Raw genomic sequence first — 20,398 nt, 5'->3', positions numbered from 1 at the left:
GAAAAAAAAAAAAAAAATCAGTCTCCGGCACCTTCAGTTAACACGTGAGGCAGTGCAAAACTAAAACCACCTGTTGCTGTAAATATTAATAAAGGAAAGCAGAAAAAGACAAATGGCTGTGTCAATAGGAGAACGGCTGTTGCAGTTCTCTGCCTCATCTCCTCTTCCGTGGGTCCACGTGACCAGTGATGTCCCCACACGACAGCGGGGAGTGTGCCGCACGTGACCCTTCCCACAGATCGGCTTTGGGGAGTCGCCGTCATGGTCTCGGCTCTCACTGAAGCGGGAAGGCTAGCGAGAGGAGGGAGACACCGCCGCGGTTGTACCGGTGAGCCGAGCACGGGTAGTAGTCAGCCGAGGCCACGCCGCAGGCCTCTACAGGGAGGACAGAGAGGGGCAACCAGGCGGAACGCAGCAGAGAGATAGGGAGGGAGGGAGAGAGGGGAGAGTCAGGATGATGGTAATGTGCATTTTGCTCCCGTCAGTCCGCCCCAAGCACTGGGGTCTGCTCTGACCTTTCCAGAGAAGAGGCACGGGAGCAGGGGGCTGGCACTGACAGCGCGCTCACAAAGGCGGGGTCGCAGTGGGGGCGGGTAGGTGGACAGCAATGAGGGGATAGTCGTGGCTGTGGCAGAGCACCCCTAGGCTCTTCGACCGGGAGGCGGCCACGCGGATGCCCACGGTCCTCATGCATGGTGCCCCTGTAAGGCTGGCATGCGCCCCCACCCTGCCTTGCCTCGGTCCTCAGCTCCACCAGATCTGGGCAGGGGATGCCAGTAGGGACCAGGGGCTCATTGTGATTGGGTGAGTAAATCCTACAAGGCAGCAGGGAATGCTTGTTTTTCTTTCCCTCACGCCGAGTGGATGCTTAGTAAACAAATTATTGTAGGGGGGGGCCGCAGGGACATTTCACACAAAGGAAAAACTGATTCACTTCAGTTTATGTGGTACCTCAATTGTATATTCAGTTTCATCTGTGGAAAATAGCTGTTGTGAATTTATTCATTACTCCACATAATAAATTTGTGCGTGACTGTGTTGATTCAAAAAAAAAAAAAAATTATTAAAAAAATTTTTTTTGAACGAAATGGTTTGATCGTAGAATTTCTTTTTCACTTCGAATGTGATGTACAAGGCTGAGAATGTAATAAAAATGTACATCATTCACTGTGTCCACATATTTGGACTTCTGTTTTGTTCTTTTTGAATTATTGATGCTATAACTGGCAGGCGGATTAGCGGGCAGTAACCATTAATGAGAGAAAGCTGGCAAGCTCCACGAGCTGCGTTTTGTGTGTTCATGCAGCTAATGGTGTACAAGTCCTTTTGTTTTTGGCTTTTCATATTATACTATTGACAGGGCAACAGGTGAGAAGAACATTCAAAATAAATTGAAAAAACCGTGTCACTTGTTACGGTATTTCACCAGGTCCACCTAACCTGGCCTTACCTATGCTAGAGGTAATTGGTAACACAGTATAGATGTACATTAACATTGTTTTTAATGTCCTAAACCTGGATTTGATTTAATTCCCTAGGGTGGAAAGGCTAACATATGATTATGTGTGTAAAAAAGTGTGGATGAAATTAGACTTGGAAAATGTGTCATAATTGATGTACATTCACTCACGATCGTAAAACAATTGCTGCCATTCAGTATACTGATGAGAGAGTGTTCATGTTTAAACAAGCCTCTCTGGTCTCTGCAGCCATTTCAGAGTGGTGATTTGGGAATATTTAAAAAACCATGAAGGTTAGCAATTTTATGTACTTCTACTGTATCGGGCATGGGATTATTCACTTTTTGAAGTATGTGCATGAAGAGGTTTCTAAACTGGGCAAGACAGCAGATCATGCAGAATTGTCTTCACTGCTAAGCTATAGAATGGCTGGTCATTACACGCTGCCATCCCATTATAACTGTTCTGAAGAATTTTCTCAGTTATTCTCCTTTTTTCCTCCCTTGCAGGAAAAAGCTGAACAAGCAGTGCCCTGGACAAGGTTATCAAGAGAGGAATATTTGCTTGATCCCTGCCCATTTCACCACCAGTGTTGTTGGAGCCATTGGAAGTTACCAGAGGTAGTTCAACTTCAGTGTTTCATGACTGTGATATCAAAACACAAAAAAATAAAAGTGAACAGAAAAAAATCAAAATTTTAATTTTTTTTAATTCCATGGCGATAAATAGTGAGGTGTGTACATACATGACTGTTCTGCATAATCTCGAAGTGACCTCTGAACCCCAGTAATGTCTCCACCGTGCTTCTCCTCAGTATCTCCCCACACTCCCAGCTCCTCCAGTCGTCTGACGATGGCGGAATCACACCTGTGAGTCAGCACACCTCCTGGTCAGGGATCCAGAGCTACACCACAGGCATCTCCACTGAGCAAAGCTCCATCTGCTCCTGGAGAGATGATGTGAGTGTACACACACATACACACACACACACACACACACACACACACACACACACACACACACAATACCTTGCTGTAATGTGGCCTCTGGTGTACTGCAGGAGTTTGACAGGGCTAACACCCAGCTAGTGTGTCAGCTGTTTTCTGATGTGGACGAGCTGCTGTATGAGGGAAAGGTGAGCAGCAGGACACAGGCCCTGCAGGAGGAGTGCAAGGAGTGGAATGGACACTCGCCCCATCTGAGGTAACCTGAGCTTCATATTCTCAGAGATCCCATCTGTAATATTTAAAAAAACAACCTGAATTGAATATTATGTTAGTGGTTAGCATGATTTAACCTTTAAGGGCCAAGTTTTCACAAGTGACGGTATGCTATTGTAATACTTTCATGTCGTGAAAATGTCATGGCAAGAAACAAAGAAGGTGTTGTAAAGGTGTGACTCTCTAAAAGCCAACCTGAGCATAATCACAATGTTTGAGTAGATTGACAAACCGTACATCCCTACATTTCACCCTTGTTAAGCAGCAGGAAAAATGATCAAATTTAATTGATTTTCCTATTATTAAAGTCCTGTTATCAATATGCTTGTTGTCATTTTCATACAGACCAAGAATGTACTCATAGTCAATTTAAGTTTTATATGATTTACAATTGCTTGCATCATTACAAGTATTGCAAATTCTACCGGGAGCAAACAGCTAATGTTATTTATGATAATAAACAAATCTTGACATTTTTGAGTGATTTTTAGAGTGGAAAACAGAAACAAGAGGAAAATTGTGCTTAAAAAATGTTAAAAATCTGGTATGTTCTTTGTTGTCATTTGTAACAGTAATGGCTCCTTATCTGCTTGGCCTACAGGATTCTGGGAAATCAGCTGGAAGTGCCTAAACAGGAAGGATTTCAGTATTTTCACAGGATCGGTACCAGTGCCAGGAGTGCTCACTTACCTCCCACCCAAGACGATGGGAATGACACCAGAGAGTAAGCCCCGGAGCTGAACACTAAAGACAAAGCACTGCTTTGTTCCTCTTTCCCTGCCCCCCAGTTAAGGGAGGTATCATCTGTCTGGAGTACCTGTGGGCTTTGAACAAACCCTGGTTATTAACACAGGCAAGGTGTGGGGTAGTTTTGTGGCACTGATCCAACATCGGACAGATGGCAAAGGGACGCACTTCATACACAGTCAGGAGTAGCAAGATTAAAAACCATTAGGCTGTTGGTCTCCAAGCAACAGGGCTGATAATTTGATAGTTATTTTCCACAGCTAGGGCTTTCTTTCTCTCACTCCCACTCTCTCTGCCTCAATTCAGTTCAAATTAAAAATGCTACAATAGCATGACTGTTTTATTATTATTATTATGTATTATTATTGTTATTATTATTATTATTATTATTATTATTATTATTTTCTTGCAGACTGAGAACAGGTTTAGGAAGAAAACCAGGAGGGTACCCATATATTTTTATATTATCCCTGCAAATGATCCATCTGTATGTCTTTCTGTGCTGCTTGCAGGTTGTGTATTGAGGGACATCAGCTGGTTCCCACCCCCTGTGTTCTACATAGTGTTGTCAGTGATAGACACACCCTCAAAGACCCCTCTGTCAGCTCCATTTTTGAGGAGGAAGTTTATGAAGTTGAAGGGAAAATAGAAGAATTCTTTGCCTTCGATGTAAAGGAAACGTGAGTCAGTACATTCCTCAGAAGTGACCTAAATAGTGCAAATAGTGCTTTTGTTTGGTCTATTATCTTATTTGTATGTGTCATATTTGACTAGCATTAATGTGAAGTAACACTTTTAAATAGTTGAAATTGTTGTCAAGTAGCCCTTAAAATCTGGAACAGGTTTTCGTCAAAAATTAAAATCTAAATCAAGTCTACAGTTGCACCAAGTTTAGAAATGTTGTGAACTTCTGTACAGCAGTTGACTGTGAGAGCAGTGTGGTTTATTCCTCTTTCCTATCTCACTGCATCTGCCCTAGGGATGATGAAGGGGTGGATCACAGGAAGGTCTGTGTGACGATGCGGGGTGGTGTGCCACCAGTATCACCACACGCCTGCATTAAAGATGCCGTGGCTGGCGAGATGTTCGATGACGTGTGGCGGGAGGTGGTGCACATGCTGGAAGCAGAACTCTTACACAAACACTGGGAGAGTGAGCCTGCAGGTCTGTCCCATCCTAAGCCAAACAGTGCAATGTCTTCTCAGAGTAATATATATGAAACATCACTGCAATTCACAACTCACACCAATGCTACCTCTCACTGTCTGTCAAACCAAAAATTTCCAAAAGAACACCTAACATGTGTTATATATTGCTTTATGGGTTTAAACCATAATTTCCACTTCCTATTGGACAAGATATGCACCGTTTGAAGTGACACTGTATCTGTAATACTCAGACCAATAAAATGTCTGTACTTATGGATCCCAGAGTTTCCCTTGCACCATGTGTTACTGAACCAGTGAAAAGCCTCCCTCTCATTCTCTGTTTCACTCCAGATGGGGTCACTCATATGGGGACCTCAGAGGACTCAAGCAAAGTAGGGTGTGACCCTTCATCCCACATACTGACCAAAACCTTCAGCAGTCCTGCCTCTAGGGGCTCAGACTCAAGGAGCTTGTCCCTCTGGCCAAATATCATCCCCAGACAGGTAATTATTCTTCTATTTAAAGCTTGCTTTATATGAAACTGGTGGTTGTTGTCATTGATCAGTTCAATGGTATTGTCTTAGTTTTTTTTTTTTTTTGATTTGGACATTACAGTCACATTGGTACACGTTAGATAACAAGTATCAGATGCATTGTGTGGAGTTTCTATAGAAAATGCTAAGTCTCAGAATCATGCTATGATTCATTTTAGCTTGTGGGATAAATTGTTGTCAGTTTAGTTATTTTTACTGTATGGTGTCTTGCTACTGCCAAGTTATGTCACCTTTGCTCTCTCTTTGCCAGGCTTCTCGTGTATCAAGTGCCTTTAAGAGTAGCTTAAATGGTGTTATGACGATCCAGGCCAAACCTCTTCAACAAAGACAGCATGGATTTCCTGATAAGTCTCAGTGAGTATGATGATGATGCTTAAAGGGGATGGATAGAGATGAAGGAATAAGAATTGCCTACAGTAGATGTTCATAAAATTGTCATGTTATTATATTATTATTTTGGCAGGTACAATTGCCCATTATATTTCAGCTCATATTAGACATCCATGATATAAGTATAACTGAAAGGAAAACAGCTGATAACTATATCTGACATCAAGCTTAGGTGGCATCTAGGTAACATTCCACTTGTGAAGCAGAGAAAGGGATAGAGGGCACAACAGTAAGATGAAAACTGATGAAAGACTATGTGGTGCAGAATATAGATAAGATATAACTGCAGTGGGCTAAGAACTGACCCTTGTGGTACACCTGTTGAGAAATATTGGAAGCAGAGATAGGATCTCTTCATGAGACAAATAATATAAATGCAATAATATGAACACTAATCTCTCCTGTTTTGTATGGTACTCTGCAGATGTGATCCAGAGGACAGACCAGGCATGTTGATGTTGACTGGCAGGGGACAGACACGGCTGATGGAGCAAAGCTTCCTCTCCACTGCCAGGGGAACATGTGCCTCCTCCCGCAGGCCTCAGGCCCAGCACAAACTCCCCAAACTCAGTGCCGAAACCAGGCCCTACCGCAGCAACGGGGTCCTACGAGGAACCAAGCTGTGAGCTTCACATGCAAACGCTTAGTAGCTGTTCTGTAGCTGTTCCTCACATATATTTGATTTATGGGACTCCATGTAAATTTTGACTGTGATAACAGTGAGAAAAAAATATGAAAAAATATGGCATTTAAATAGTGATATTTATTTAAATTGGAAATCTCCATGGAGTGAACCAGTCTGTACCCCCAGCAGCACATAAAATATAGCAGCATAGGTTTTGGCTTTGATAGACAAGCAGGGCCCCGCAGCCACAAAATCAATCCCAGAGCTATCCTGCATCATTTTGAGCCAATGGTATAAATCAACTAGAATGCCAGTCAGTCACAGACAGTGCAACAGGGAAAGCCCATACTGCAGAACACTTTGTGGCATCAAGCTCTCAGCTGATGACCAGCAACTGTAAAAGGCATATGAGCCTCTGATATTAAGAAAAAGCTCCATGATTAATATTTAAAGATGTTAATATTATATGCTAAATAAAGAATGGTCTCTCTTTGTCTTGACCTCTAGATCCACTGTGACTGAGGGGCTGACCTCTCCCTCAGTGAGTGCTGTGCTGAAGCAGAGGTTTCCCCCAATCCACTCAGAGACCCTAGAACAGGAGCTCTCTGTATCTGCCTCCAGACAAATGCAGGTACCAGTCGTGGACTCTTCCACTAATGCCTTACAATAACCGAATATTTTGTATTGGTATCTGTGATTCTAAAGTTTCTTTGGTTTGGATTGTCATTGTGTTTTTTTTTTCCTGGTAAACACTCAGTTTCACTTTTTTTCTATCTGACAAACCGAAAAAAAAAGAAACAAATACGAGCCATCTGTCTTTGTAAACTTGCTTATTGCCAGCGCAAACAAGGCTCGTGTTTGTCAGCTCCAGTAGCGACTATAGATTACCATGTGTCTGTGTGGTAACAGAGGCAGATTGAGTGAACTTTGTTCCCCGCCCTTTCTGTCAGCCTAGAGGGAGGGTCCTTCAGAGTCGCGTGGTCAGCGCAGTGCAGCCGGTGTCCAGCCTCCCGCCCCTCAGGGAACCCACCCTGCTGCTGGAGCCTCTGCCGAGACCCAACACCACGCACACGTTTTGGGTAGGAGACTGCCGCGAACCCACCTTAATGAGTGGGACCTCAAATGAGCGATCATCTGAATTGCAGCAGTTACGAGGAGTGAGTTCAAGAGAAGGAATACAGTACCAGTCAAAACTTTGGACAGACCTGATTAAGATAATGGGAAACATGCATTCAAAGACATTTTGATCAAAAGACTGAGATTTGTTTCTTAGACAAATATAAATAGTGAAGTTTATACCTATGTATGAATTTCTTTCCAAAAACAATTTTGTTGGCTACTTTGAAGACTCTAAAAATATAAGATAGTTTTGGCTTTTCTATTATTCTAAAATGTGGAAAATAGTAAAAATAAAGAATAAATGTGTCCAAACTTTTGACTGGTACTGTATACTGAGTCAAAAGAAACTTATCACCCTATTCTTATACATGCATGTTTTTTTTAAAGAAAGAGAACAAGTTTTTGATGTGATTAAATCTTTATGGTGTCTGTTTCTTTAAGTGATTATACATGACTGATTCTGATAGGCTGTTGTGGTTGTTGCATAAACATTACAATGTCATAGAGGCCATTATTCATAGAGATGATTGGATACAGATGATCGGATGATATGACATACTCAATGTCAGGGCAGGTGAAAATAGCAAATCAAAAGCAGGAAGTAATTCCCTCTCTTATCACGCAAACAATGCCTTTGTGCCATTAGTATGTGGGACACTGGGCTAATTCACTCTTAATTTTCACCAGGCCTGCCATGGAACAAGATAAATCACCTTCTAACCTGTGCCCAGCTGTCTCTGACAAATGAGTTGCTGTAATGCTTATGCAACACAGAGTCTATTACGGTCAGGCATGAATGACTAATTAATGAAATTTGTGGCAAAAGCATTTAATATATGTTCAATATTTTATTCTTTCAAAAAACAAACATGTATAAATTGATATATTGCACAATGTTTTGCAGAGGTGCTGCTAGGAAATAAACATGAAGAGAAAATAACAACTTTGGTGGCCATATATAATAAGGTTTTAAACAAAGTAATCTGTGAAAAGTCATGCAAGCAGTTTGTTTTGTTTCCCTAGTCAGACACACCTATAAAACGATCCTTCACACCCATGGATTTCACCTGCCATATGCGTTCTGGGAGAGGACCTATCACAGGTAACAATTACGCTCAGGTTTCCTGCCATCAGGTGGCTATGCAGAGACTATTTATAGACAGTAATCAAAAGGATGCCAGGAGGATGGTGTGAGAAGCTGACATGTGCATGTGTCGGTATTGAGTTTCAAACATAATATCTGCCAAGACTATGAGTAATAGATGTTTATAAGTGGATCAAATTTAAGCTCAATAAATTATTGTAGCTCTCAGGTGCTGAGGGTGTGCCTTTCACTTTTGAACATAATGTACTAAGAAGTATGAAAAACATTCAGTTTGTAATTAGAACTTTTTTGGCAGATATCTACAGTTACAGCATTGGATTTACAAAGTCCACGTTCACATCATATGATCAATGATCATCAGTGTCATTGCTGACACTGATATATTCCTTGGAGCAGCAAACATTTTGAAGTCACATTTTGAAGTAGTCTTTGCTGATTATGTACCATTGGTGGGTATATCCCATGAACCATGTTCACCCTGTACATGCTATACTATAAACAACCCATGTTTGCATGTATTTTCAAATTATAGTGTGTTGCTTGTTTAATTACTTTTCTCCTGCATGTATGATTTCTGATGATATAGCACATGAAGAATGTCTTCATTTACGTACTTAAAGAAGAGGTGCCATCTGCATCTATTGTAGGATGAGGAGGTTTTTTGAGATGCTTATTTTGCATTTGACTGACTTTGTGTCAAACTTGTCTTATTGTAGGTGAGCGCTCACACATTGGGGTAACAGGCTTCAGTGTGGGGATCACCTGCTCTACTGCCAATAGCCTGTCTGAGTGTGCTGGAACACAGAGGAGACAGCCAATCAACCCTCTCTCCTCTGAGGGGGAGGAAGGGGCAGGGCAACTGCCATTGGGTAAATATGAGGAATATCGCTCCTGCTGATTGGTGAATGGTGATTGTTACAATGGATTGTTGTTATTGTCATTCTAAGCATAACTGTTATGGTAATGTAGAAGCTGCATCCAGACAATCTCCATACATTCCTTGAACAGTCTTTTAGCATATATCTGGGTCTCTGTTATTGCCTTTCAAAATTCATCTCTTTCATCAACATAAACTGGAAAATTCACTAAAATGCTGGCTAGTTTCTAAAATAATTTTGTGATCTACAATTTTCTTAAATTTCACTTTTTAAATTCCAGCATAACACCATTTTATCAGATTTTGTGTCAAAATATTGAATGTGAATCTAATATAGTATGCCATTATCTGACCTTAATAACTGCTGTAAACCTATTTTCCAGGAACTCACCATCAACGTAAAGCTTTCAGTCGGATCCCAAACCAGGGCAAAAAGAAGCTTCAAGTGGTATAATCTTAGCACAGTCAAAGCAATCAAAGCAGGAGGAATACATCGGAAAACCAATGTTTGAACACTTGGAAATACTAAAGGTGCTGAAGAGGAAAAAGAGATAAACATTCAGCTGAAGGAGAGGGAAAGTAAGCATAATTCATCATTGTTTACTACAGATACCTCAGGCACTGTGATATACAGGGAATGTAAATGAAGGCTGAATGGAGCTACCTATTGAAAACATGAGAGTGAACAGAACCAGTCATAGAGCTCATTAAATTCTACTTTTGGTGATGTTGGTTGTAATGCCTGTATTGATGTAGATTCTCTCGGTTTTTGATTATGCAACCCTTGAACGTGATTTTGAATTGCACTTTTTCAATTTTCAAAGTGCCTGCTCACAGTTCCCTTTACTATGGCCTCCAGTACATTTAATATATTTATTACTAGGCTTTGCAGATAAACTGATTTTAAATTCACATCAACACACCATTTGTTTTTCGTGGCATTGTTACAAAATGAACAAATAGAATTATTCATTTAAAGAGATATGTGATGAAAGACATCCAATATATATTTCTGAAAATGTAGCAATAGTTAGACCATGCCATGCCTCTTGCCATTTAATTTCTTTGATTGAAATCAGCCTGCACTCCAGATTATTTACATTATTTACTTCATCAACTTAACACAGTTCATCAAAACAATTATTGCTACATAACAATTACAATGCTAATCATCAAAATGTATTGAGAATATGAAATCTGCCCATCCATACCATAATACCATACCAGAATTTTGCAAGAGTACTCTATTAAACTGAAAGAGGTCAATGCCTAAGAAAACAACTGTGGGCTTCTTAATAAATACAAAACTTGAACAACTACAGTTGTAAGGGAAAAAATAATAAGCTTGTGTTGATACTCACAGTTGTAGGATTAGATTTATTCTATATAAATTCACATGAATAAATTATATACATTTAATTTATTCTGTTTTAAATGCCAAAAGTATTTTGTATTTTGATTACAGTTTTACATATTGTGTATGGTGTGTATGGTGTATTTTATGCTTTGTATCACCCTTTTCTGCCACAATAAAGGATTGCTTGTTCAATCTTATTAATTCATTTAATTCATTCTGTTATTCCATGACTCTGTTTCCATTAAAGGCAGTTCTTTTCATGACATGATCTAATTCATTAAACATGAAATGTTGCTTTTCATTTCTTTTTCTGTTGAATGGGAGAACTGTGCTTATCGGCATACTCCAAGGTTCTAGACTGGAGCTAGAGGAAAGGCAATGTCAGTCAGAGAACAGTCCAGTGAAAACAAGTGAACTGCAACAGAGTCAGCTAGAAGCTATTACACCCTCACTCAGTCCATCCACTATGATACAGAAATGGTTGTGTTGCTATGTTGCTCTGTCTTGTTACAATTTCACTTGGCCTTTCACTAACAGACTTGCTTGGGACTCTGTGTCAGGTGCATACTGTAGTACTGTACTAAACACACATTTGCATTTTCTCCTGCATGTTGGAGCACACGTTGACAAATCCCTGCCTACAGTTGTATAATAGTTGCTGTTTAACAGAGGGAGCGGTGGGGAAGAGGTCAGTCTAAAGTTTAAGTAAACAATTTATTTTGCGCTTAGTGAACGAAAGACCCAAACAATAAAGCACAAACAGACCTGAAAGCTGTTGTTGCTGTCAGCATCCAACAAAGATGGAGATTATGTTAAAGGTTTATCTGCTGGGGCTCACCACTGCAACAATTTTCCTTGCTCTTCTGACATATGTCACTTACCAGCTACTCAGCAGGTACATACGAAAATGGAATGAAATGAAGCCAATTCCTGGAGTTGGTGGTGCTTACCCGATCATAGGCAATGCTCTACAGTTTAAAACAAATGCTGGAGGTAAGGGACATCATATATATTTATTTCATTTTGTTTGAACATGGATGTTGACCCGACAGATGAGTGAACAGTGATATCATTCCTGACCTGTGCTTGCACAAGGTTCAGTTTAGGCAGTTATGTTGTGTATTTGTTTCAGTATAGCATCAACTTGAATTGAATTATCAATTAAATAACCATGATTGCATAAAAATTCAATCACATAGCTGCTGTGCAGTGAATCAGATGTATGTCCAGGTGGATTTTACACTTCTTTGTACTCCTTCCTTTAATGTACATGGATATGGTGCAAAACAGCTGTTCACTATTGTGTTTATCTTCATAGATTTCTTCAGTCAGATTATCGAAGGCACAAATGAGTTCAGGCATTTACCTCTGCTGAAGATCTGGATAGGGCCAATACCCTTTATTGTCCTATTTCATGCAGAGAACATCGAGGTAATAACATCTAGGACATATACCACTTCTCTGATCAGGACCTGGAGAAATACTGTGAATGCAGTTTTGCAATTCAAAAAATGTTCACCATTGAGAGATATTTTGCATTAGTTTTAAATTAAGTAGATAGTCATTGCAGTAGATATTTCAGTAGATATTCTGCCCCACATTCAGAGCAACTAGCAGTCTGAAGCTCTATCTACCTGTCCCAATATTGTTTGAGTTAATCAATACATAATGTGACCTATATTCTCCCTCACATCCTCATGACTGTAAAGTAAAGCAAAGGATACTACTGTGAAGACAATGCTCCTCGATTTTGAAAATGAGCAAATTAACTTAGGCAGCAGTTGCTGTCTTTGCTGCTGTTGGAAGAATTAAATCAAATGTGTGCACAGAAGCAATTGTAATTTGCCTTGTTCAGTGCTGTTCTGGTTGCCTCAGATACTTTAAGCAGCATTAGGCATACAATACAGAGTGAGATGGCATTTTAACCTGTGTGACAATATGTAGTGATAAGCACATATATATATAATAATAATATATATAGTTCACTGTAGTTGTGATGTGTAAATGTTTTCTCCCTAGATGGTGCTGAACAATCCTAAACACATGGACAAAGCCTATGCCTACAAGTTCCTCAACCCTTGGCTTGGCACAGGCCTGCTGACCAGGTCCGTTTTACATAGATCACTGCAAAAAGTTAACTTTTGTGCTATTGTTGGTCAAGGAGTTGAAACATAGAGCACCACCACGGACAAGTTTTGGTAGGGTAGCATTTGAACTTCCACCTACCTGCTGAAGGCAAAGTTCAGATGAGATTGCTGGGTACAGTTCCTTGCACAGTAAAATTTAAAATAAACCCTGATATTAACACGTGGCAAACAGGTAGTCCTGTTCCATTCTATTTTATTCCAAGAATGTTAATCACGGGGTATGTTCTGAAATCAAAACTGGAAGTTTGAATCAATCATTTTCAAATCAAACTACAGCAGCATCTGATGGACACAGGCCTTGCTCAAAGACATAGATTTCACCTAATATTTTCATCCTATCACATAAATATCACATACTGTATAAGAAAATACAATATGATTCATTCTGACATTATATCAAAGAATGAATGGCAGCCATATGACATCACCCTCAATTTAACTTCATCAATATTGGTGCAAGAAAGTAATAATGGCATAGGCAAAATAACAAGGGAGCAGCAGATGGACTCAGCCATAACATGTGGAATATAACAGGATTCCTGGAACTATGCCAATAGTACAAAATACAGATAAGGCACCAAAGTCAAACTTGGGGCTAGAGTGTGAATATTTTAGAAAGTGCCCCTTTGACTACGGTGTGCAGTGCATAATGCTGATTGGTGGAGTAGCCTTCATCTATACAGTCTGCCATTTGGAGAGATTTTCCATATTTTGTGGCTCATATTAGGAATGACTCGGTATATGCTCCCTATGGAGAAAATGAGGCCACTGTAAAAACAACATGGATTCCAGTAGCAGAAGCTGAGAAGATACACATGTTACACAGCTCAGTAGCCATTATATAATTTGCCTGAGAAAGGCTGTAGTGGAGTGCTAGTGAGTGGTGAGTAATTTAAGTTTTTTTCAAAAGCACATTGTCTTTTCTTTTCTGTGTTTACAGTACAGGTGACAAATGGCGTGGGCGGCGGAAGATGCTGACCCCAACGTTTCACTTCTCCATACTGTCTGAGTTTCTTGAAGTGATGAATGAGCAGGCAGAGATCTTAACAGAGAAACTGGAGAAGCAGGCGGGCAAAGGGCCATTTAACTGTTTTAACTTCATTACACTCTGTGCGCTGGATATCATATGTGGTTAGTATATTGCTATATACACTTTATTTTAAGATAGCCAGGTTGTTCCAACTGTAATTCCAATCTTTCACTATGTAACAAAGAAGTCTCTATCAATTAATAATTGAAAATGACAAAAGCCATTGTGTGAAGGCACAAAAAACCTTGCACATTGCATAACCCAATGATCTTTAATAACAGACAGGCATACTTTGAATTGCCTTTTTTAAACAAATAACTTATCACAAAAAGTCCCATTATTCTTTTGTCTTCCATCAAAGGAGCAGGACCAACTTCGTTCTTCAAAGTTACAAATAACTTTGACTTAAAATGATCCAGAAATTTTGTGCAAATTCAACTTAGATAAAAAGATACAGCTCTAGGTAGTGGACTTTACATTGGAGCAGTGTTCAGAGTAATGAAACCAGGTGACAAGCTTAACTCAGTTTAAATGTAAAAAAAAAAAAAAAAAATAAAGCAAATTGATTCTGATGAATTTCGGCACTCTTACATGCACCTGTAGCCTACTGTTTTTCCATACCTACTATAGTCATAACTAATGTGTGATGGTATCTTTTAGAAACAGCGATGGGCAAGAAAATCTATGCACAGAGTAACTCTGACTCAGAGTATGTTCGTTGTGTTTACAAGTAAGTAATACTGCATCAACTGCATAATTCAGACATAATGGGTACATGCACACCATCTTGGTAAATATTGTGAGCACTTTCAGGTATTTCTATTGTGAAAGGCTGAAGACGCTCTATGTAATATTATTATTTAAACAAATCACATAAAATTATTAGCATGTGCATATCTGCTAGATTTGTTGATGAAATGTTTATGGAGTGCCCAGTACTCACTGACCAGGCCACCTACTGTATAGAATGACAGTTGATCTGGATCTTTGCTTTACGTACATCACCATATTGTAGCTGTGTACATACAGAATGAAATATACCTTAGTGCCACAAAATCCTCTAATTGTGGTTACTTAGATTACTATCTGCATCAATTAATAAAACATTGCTGAATGATGCTTCCTTTTCTTGCAGGATGAGTGATATCATAACTCGTAGACAGAGGACACCATGGTACTGGCCTGACTTTATCTATTATTTCATTGGGGAGGGAAAAGAACATGACAGAAGCCTGAAGATCCTCCATTCTTTCACTGAAAGTGTAAGGAAACTGTTCTTTTTAAAAACAATGCATGATGAAAGGTGAATCCAGGGGAATTTTATGGTGGCATCTGTATGCTATTGCATACTACACAGGAACTGGCTGAAGCACCTTTTAGAATATATTTTTTAGTTCACTATGTTGAAAAATTAATTATTGCCATGTTGGTATATTGCAATATATAACATACATTTTAAATATATTTGGACTATGTTCTTGGGATGAACAACATAGTTCTTAGTATATTACAATATATTTTATTTGTGTATGGGTCTGTTCTGGGACTATTGTGTCAGTTTTCTTACATCACTGAATGCTGTGCGCATATCGTATGTCTGAATCGATCACTAAATTACCTAATTTCTGTCATTAAGATATCTGTGTAGTGGTCTTCGCGAGTGTAGGTTACTGTAGTATTAGAGCCAAACAATAATTTCTTGACATCTATACCAATTCCATAGCAACAGACCAAAATTACCCATCAAGTGTAGAAGTGATTTCAGTGACTGAATTTCTTACCCTGCAGGTAATCAAAGAGAAGGCAGAATACATGAGCAATGCTGAATCTGACAGTGAGCCTGATCAAGGCACAAAAAAGAGAAGGGCCTTCCTGGACATGCTATTGAAAACCACAGATGAGGATGGAAACCATCTGAGTCATAAGGATATTCAAGAGGAGGTGGATACCTTCATGTTTGAGGTAAAATCAAACAGTGTTTAATGTGTGTTGATCACATTGCTCTTGCTTTTGACTTGTAACCAAACACCATTTATACCCATGAAGTCTGGTTTGTTAGGCTGAAATCTGGTAGCTAATGAAGCATTAGGAAAATACTGCTAATAGGAGAAAAGTTCTGAAAGCTTAGTACAAATGCCTTCTACAAAGTTGAAAGACTTTATTTCTTTTTTGGGGACACATGGTATTGATTAATTAATCCTACAGTTAATTATAATGAAGTTAATTATAATGAATATATTGTCTAATGAAAGACAATATATATGCCTCACAGTAGAACATTCAGGAGATTCATGCTAATACTGTTCCACATAAATAAGGGCTCTGCCATGGCCTTGTGACAGGAAATATATGGTCTCGTCTGAAGCAATTTTTCAGTGCCAGGAAGGGCAGACAAGCCGACTCTCTTCCTTCCATTTGTGATGTGAGAACAATAAGGGCAAGTCTCAGCAAAACATCCATTTCAGGCTTATTTAGGGGAAAAACCTCATGCTTGTTCCCGCAGTGTCTGAAAGCCAGTGTCAATCAATGGAAAGTGTCACTGTGTGGGGCAGTCTAATAAACTCTCAAATAATTACTAGTCCAAATGCTAAAAAAAAATATAACTAATAAATAACATTGCCTCCTTCTTATCAGGAGGGTGCAGGACACACTAAAATAGCCAGTTAGTATATAGGGGGCATGAAGCCAATATATTTTATTTCTTGTTATATACGACCCCCCTCTGTAACTTTGTTGCAGTTTGTAAAGTTCACAGTTGTGCAGAATATCGCAGTGCCTAAATGCTGATTTTGTGAAGGTTATTACACAAAATTAATGTTATTAATGTTATGTTAATGGTCACAAAATGAAGGTTAGTATAAGTCAAACTCTGAAGCAGATTTGGATAAGGTTTGTGTACATTCACAGCCTTCTATATTTGTTATAGTGGCACAGAGTTATCAAACCTTGGAAGGAAATGGCATGTTTGTGATTTTTTTTTCATATCAGGAGTATATGCTTAATCCCAACAGATAACATTACAATGATACACACAATTTAGGGGTAAATTATCCTAAGGGTCCTTATGTTCATTCCGTCAGGGTCATGACACGACAGCTGCGTCTATGAACTGGGCCCTTCACTTACTGGGAGCTCACCCAGAGGAACAGAAGAAAGTTCAGCAGGAGCTCCAGGATGTGTTTGGTAAACCGAAATTCCTGTCCATGCAAATCCCCCTCTGTGAGATCCACATTCCCCTGGACCTTCTGCAATCTCTTCCGCTCTCCCGTTCCCGCCCCAGGCTCGTCAGACCGGCCAATCAACATGGACGACCTGAGGAGGCTCCGTTACCTGGAGTGTGTCATCAAGGAGAGCCTCCGCATCTTCCCCGCCGTTCCCTTATTCGCGCGCAGTATCTGCGAGGACTGCCGCATCAGTAGGTGGCAGTAGATTGTCACAGTGCTGTCTGTGGCACCTTGATCTGTGAGAGATGGGATCACTAACATCGTTCCTGTTTGAAGGCACCCAAATCATTTGCATTTCAGTGAAACAGCATTTGTCAGGCTCTCTATTTTTAACCGCCATCTCAGATTATTAGCGGTTGCTGGTTTCCACCATATGACAAAATATTTCCTACAAAGTTAAATGAGAGTCAAAAAAATGGAGCATTGTCAAACTTTTTTTGTCAATTCTGGAATTCTGCCAGAAATGTACAAACTAAATGAATGACTAAATTCTGCAGACACAGATACAGTGTTGTCTCACAGGAGATGGGAGATTTTGTTACGTTATCCTGGAAACCATTTTTAATAATGTATTTCTCTGGTTATAAAAATTCAGTGAAGATACTGAATTCAATAGTTTTTAACCCGTAAAAGTTAATTATATTCATGCCTTGAAACATGCACTGGTTCCAGAATGTCTTAAACATCAGAAACAATATTTAATATCTTAGAAGAGTGGTACACAAAACATATATTCTGTGCACGTTATTGGTGTGCAACATCCTTTTGATGTTGCCCTTCTGCAGATGGCTTCAAAGTTCCCAAAGGAGTCAACGCGATCATAATACCGTATGCGTTGCACCGTGACCCACGATACTTCCCTGATCCTGAGGAGTTCCGCCCACAGCGCTTCCTACCAGAAAATTCCATTGGAAGACATCCCTATGCATTCATTCCCTTCTCAGCGGGTCTGAGGAACTGCATTGGTATGTTGAGATTAAGATGAGCTTGTGCTCTTTTTTTCTGATTAGAGGTTCTCCTCAAAAGTTCACAGACTATATAAAATATCTAAGGGTAGGAGACTCATTGCTCCTGAAGTGGACTGCATGACCCAGAACACACAACCTGTAACCTTAGGACAAAAAGTAACAAGGTAATTGTCATTGGTGAAAAGAACCAATGAATAGGCTTTAAAAAATAAATTTAGGACTGGACACAGTATTTCCCAAAGGAGATTGCATTGCATTGCACCTAACATTTTTTATGATATCATGCCCATCTCCCTACATTTCATTCCATTGATTTTTTGAATGGCCATTTTATCCCCAGAATCAATCACCCATTAAGCTTCTTGCACAGAAATAGCAGAGAATCTCTAATTTTTCTCCAGCTTTAATCTCCAGTGAGAGCGAGTCCTGCTACCCATCAGGCCTGTCTCCGCTGGCCAACTGAGACAGATTGTTTCTCTCAGAGTGTTTCTATGTGGTTTAACAGGCCTCCACACGTAAAAACTGCATCTGATAGGGGAGACAATGCCTCTTAATCATTCCCTTATCTGCACTGTTGCATACACCGTCTAACTTTTAAGAAGAGGTTTACTTTCTTACGAAAAGTTTTTTTGAAGAGGTTATTCATAGAACACAGACCTCATGTTTATAGATAAATTAAATAGAAGCTGAGAGTATGTTTGCGTGTGTCTGTGTGTGCATTTTTGTTTCTATTTCTTAATGCATTCTGCTGCAGGTCAGCGTTTTGCTGTGATGGAGGAGAAGGTGGTCCTGGCGTCTATACTGCGTCGCTTCAAAGTTGAAGCCTGTCAGAAGCGAGAGGACCTGCGACCCCTCGGAGAGCTCATCCTCCGACCAGAGAAGGGCATCTGGATCAAGCTGGAAAGGAGAAACCATTAGCTACAGCTTCTAGGAAGGCCTCTGTTTTGCTTATATGTGCCACTGTCACACGATCCTCTTCACAGAGCAAAAATGTCAGATAATCTCCAAAGCTTTTACCTGCTACTCTGACAAACCCCTTTCCCAGTTGTGTTTGTTTATGCATAGGAATTGTCTTTCTTGAGCATCAGTTGAACATCAAATGAATGTCATTTTTTAAAGCACTTTACTGATAGGATCACATATATCCTGAAACATATTATGAATATTTTGCTGACATTAATCAGACAGTTTTTTAACCCAATGCTTGTCTTGAAGGAGGAGGGTAAAAGGTTTTTTTGTGTGTACTAGGGCAAATGGTGTAAACTGGTTTGAATAAATGAATCAGAAAAAAGTTGTGCAGCAACAGTACAGAGAGTAACTCTGGTTGTAACATTTGGTTGTTATCAATGATTGATAAGGAAAAATGGCTGGAAAAAACAAAAACTCTGTATAATGTAAGGCAAGTGAACCATGCAGCCCTCTGTGGACAAACATATAAGCCTTTCTGTCTATAGCTGGAATTAACATATGAATTGATTGTTTAAGACCTTGTGAGGACCAATGTTATCCAACTCAGAGAAGCTTTGAAATGCTGAATGTGATGCTGGGTCTATGGATTTTTCAGTCTGAAACCTTTTATGGATGTAACAGAAGCTGGAACCACAGTCTGTTTCTTTAATCTTTTGAACATTTCAACAGGGCTCATTGGATAAAATTTATTATTTTTCTTCAAAACACCTTTTCCCTAGACATAATCTCTAAGTCATAAGCATCAAATATTATCTTGACTGAGTGCCATCAGCAAGACTCTTGCAAACTGGAAGGCATATGCATTCTTTTCCTCTAAACACCTCCAAAATCATTTGCAAAACTAAACCCACTGTCAATCAATCAATAAATAAATAAATAAATAAATTTTAGGTCTCAGCTTGTATTCTTCTCTAAGATACACCTTGGGCTACACAAAATCACTGCATGCACTCCCAATCTGAGGTGACTACTTAAATAGAAATGCATATCTACTTTCCATTGCTTTGTATCAGTGATGATCGTCCCATGGCAAATACTACTGAGCTTTTGCAAATTAATAAAGAAAGGACAGCAACCTTGAGATAGACCCATCCTCAATAAGTAACACAAATCAAGAACATGATATGTGTATTCACAAGGTTATGAAGTTATGAACTTATTGAAATATGAGGTGAGTATTTATTGCAGTTATGTGCTGTGATGCAATTGTCAAATTCAAGAACGCATCAGCTTCAACATTCATTAGAACTGTCCAATTTTAATATTTAATACAATTATTACTTATAATATGTATTATTTCTTTTAATAATTCATTCAAACTGAAGTAAAACGGTATTTCAGAAAACAGACCTTCATGTAGACAGCAAAGCAATTACATGACATGCATCATCAATGCAATTCTGTGATGTGACTCAACACAGGAGTATCCATATTACCAACCTGTAGCTTGCATGTAGA

At 39.4% G+C, this 20,398-nt stretch overlaps 2 protein-coding genes across 2 annotated transcripts; both read left to right on the top strand.

Moving 5' to 3' along the window:
* The first annotated feature begins 671 nt into the window (after positions 1-671).
* Positions 672-9,723, top strand: fam149a (family with sequence similarity 149 member A). The gene is made up of 15 exons (XM_036551838.1): positions 672-804; positions 1,970-2,080; positions 2,275-2,419; positions 2,521-2,663; positions 3,282-3,404; positions 3,940-4,107; positions 4,407-4,591; positions 4,927-5,078; positions 5,380-5,483; positions 5,944-6,141; positions 6,652-6,775; positions 7,095-7,223; positions 8,287-8,365; positions 9,085-9,237; positions 9,629-9,723. Exons 1-15 carry the CDS (start codon positions 674-676, stop codon positions 9,697-9,699), a joined length of 2,016 nt encoding a protein of 671 aa, XP_036407731.1. The 5' UTR covers positions 672-673; the 3' UTR covers positions 9,700-9,723.
* A 1,650-nt stretch (positions 9,724-11,373) lies between these two features.
* Positions 11,374-18,932, top strand: LOC118793470 (cytochrome P450 4V2-like). Its single transcript, XM_036551665.1, has 11 exons — positions 11,374-11,595; positions 11,921-12,033; positions 12,622-12,707; positions 13,690-13,880; positions 14,440-14,509; positions 14,915-15,041; positions 15,568-15,741; positions 16,860-16,962; positions 17,060-17,194; positions 17,789-17,968; positions 18,726-18,932. Exons 1-11 carry the CDS (start codon positions 11,403-11,405, stop codon positions 18,887-18,889), a joined length of 1,536 nt encoding a protein of 511 aa, XP_036407558.1. The 5' UTR covers positions 11,374-11,402; the 3' UTR covers positions 18,890-18,932.
* Positions 18,933-20,398: the final 1,466 nt, after the last annotated feature.

This window comes from Megalops cyprinoides, chromosome 18, assembly GCF_013368585.1.
Source record: "Megalops cyprinoides isolate fMegCyp1 chromosome 18, fMegCyp1.pri, whole genome shotgun sequence".
NCBI classification, from domain to species: Eukaryota; Metazoa; Chordata; class Actinopteri; order Elopiformes; family Megalopidae; genus Megalops; species Megalops cyprinoides.
Note: the sequence above shows the minus strand (reverse complement) of the source record. Positions and strands in the feature narration are given on the sequence as shown.

Bases quoted from the DNA above. Each gene is read 5' to 3' on its own strand.
- fam149a (XM_036551838.1), top strand. From the start codon at position 674: ATGCCCACGGTCCTCATGCATGGTGCCCCTGTAAGGCTGGCATGCGCC. The intron at 2,420-2,520 runs GTGAGTGTACAC...GGTGTACTGCAG, and splicing joins TCTGCTCCTGGAGAGATGAT to GAGTTTGACAGGGCTAACAC. The intron at 5,079-5,379 runs GTAATTATTCTT...TCTCTTTGCCAG, and splicing joins CAAATATCATCCCCAGACAG to GCTTCTCGTGTATCAAGTGC.
- LOC118793470 (XM_036551665.1), top strand. From the start codon at position 11,403: ATGGAGATTATGTTAAAGGTTTATCTGCTGGGGCTCACCACTGCAACA. The intron at 15,042-15,567 runs GTAAGGAAACTG...CTTACCCTGCAG, and splicing joins TCCATTCTTTCACTGAAAGT to GTAATCAAAGAGAAGGCAGA. The intron at 16,963-17,059 runs GTAAACCGAAAT...TTCCCGCCCCAG, and splicing joins GGAGCTCCAGGATGTGTTTG to GCTCGTCAGACCGGCCAATC.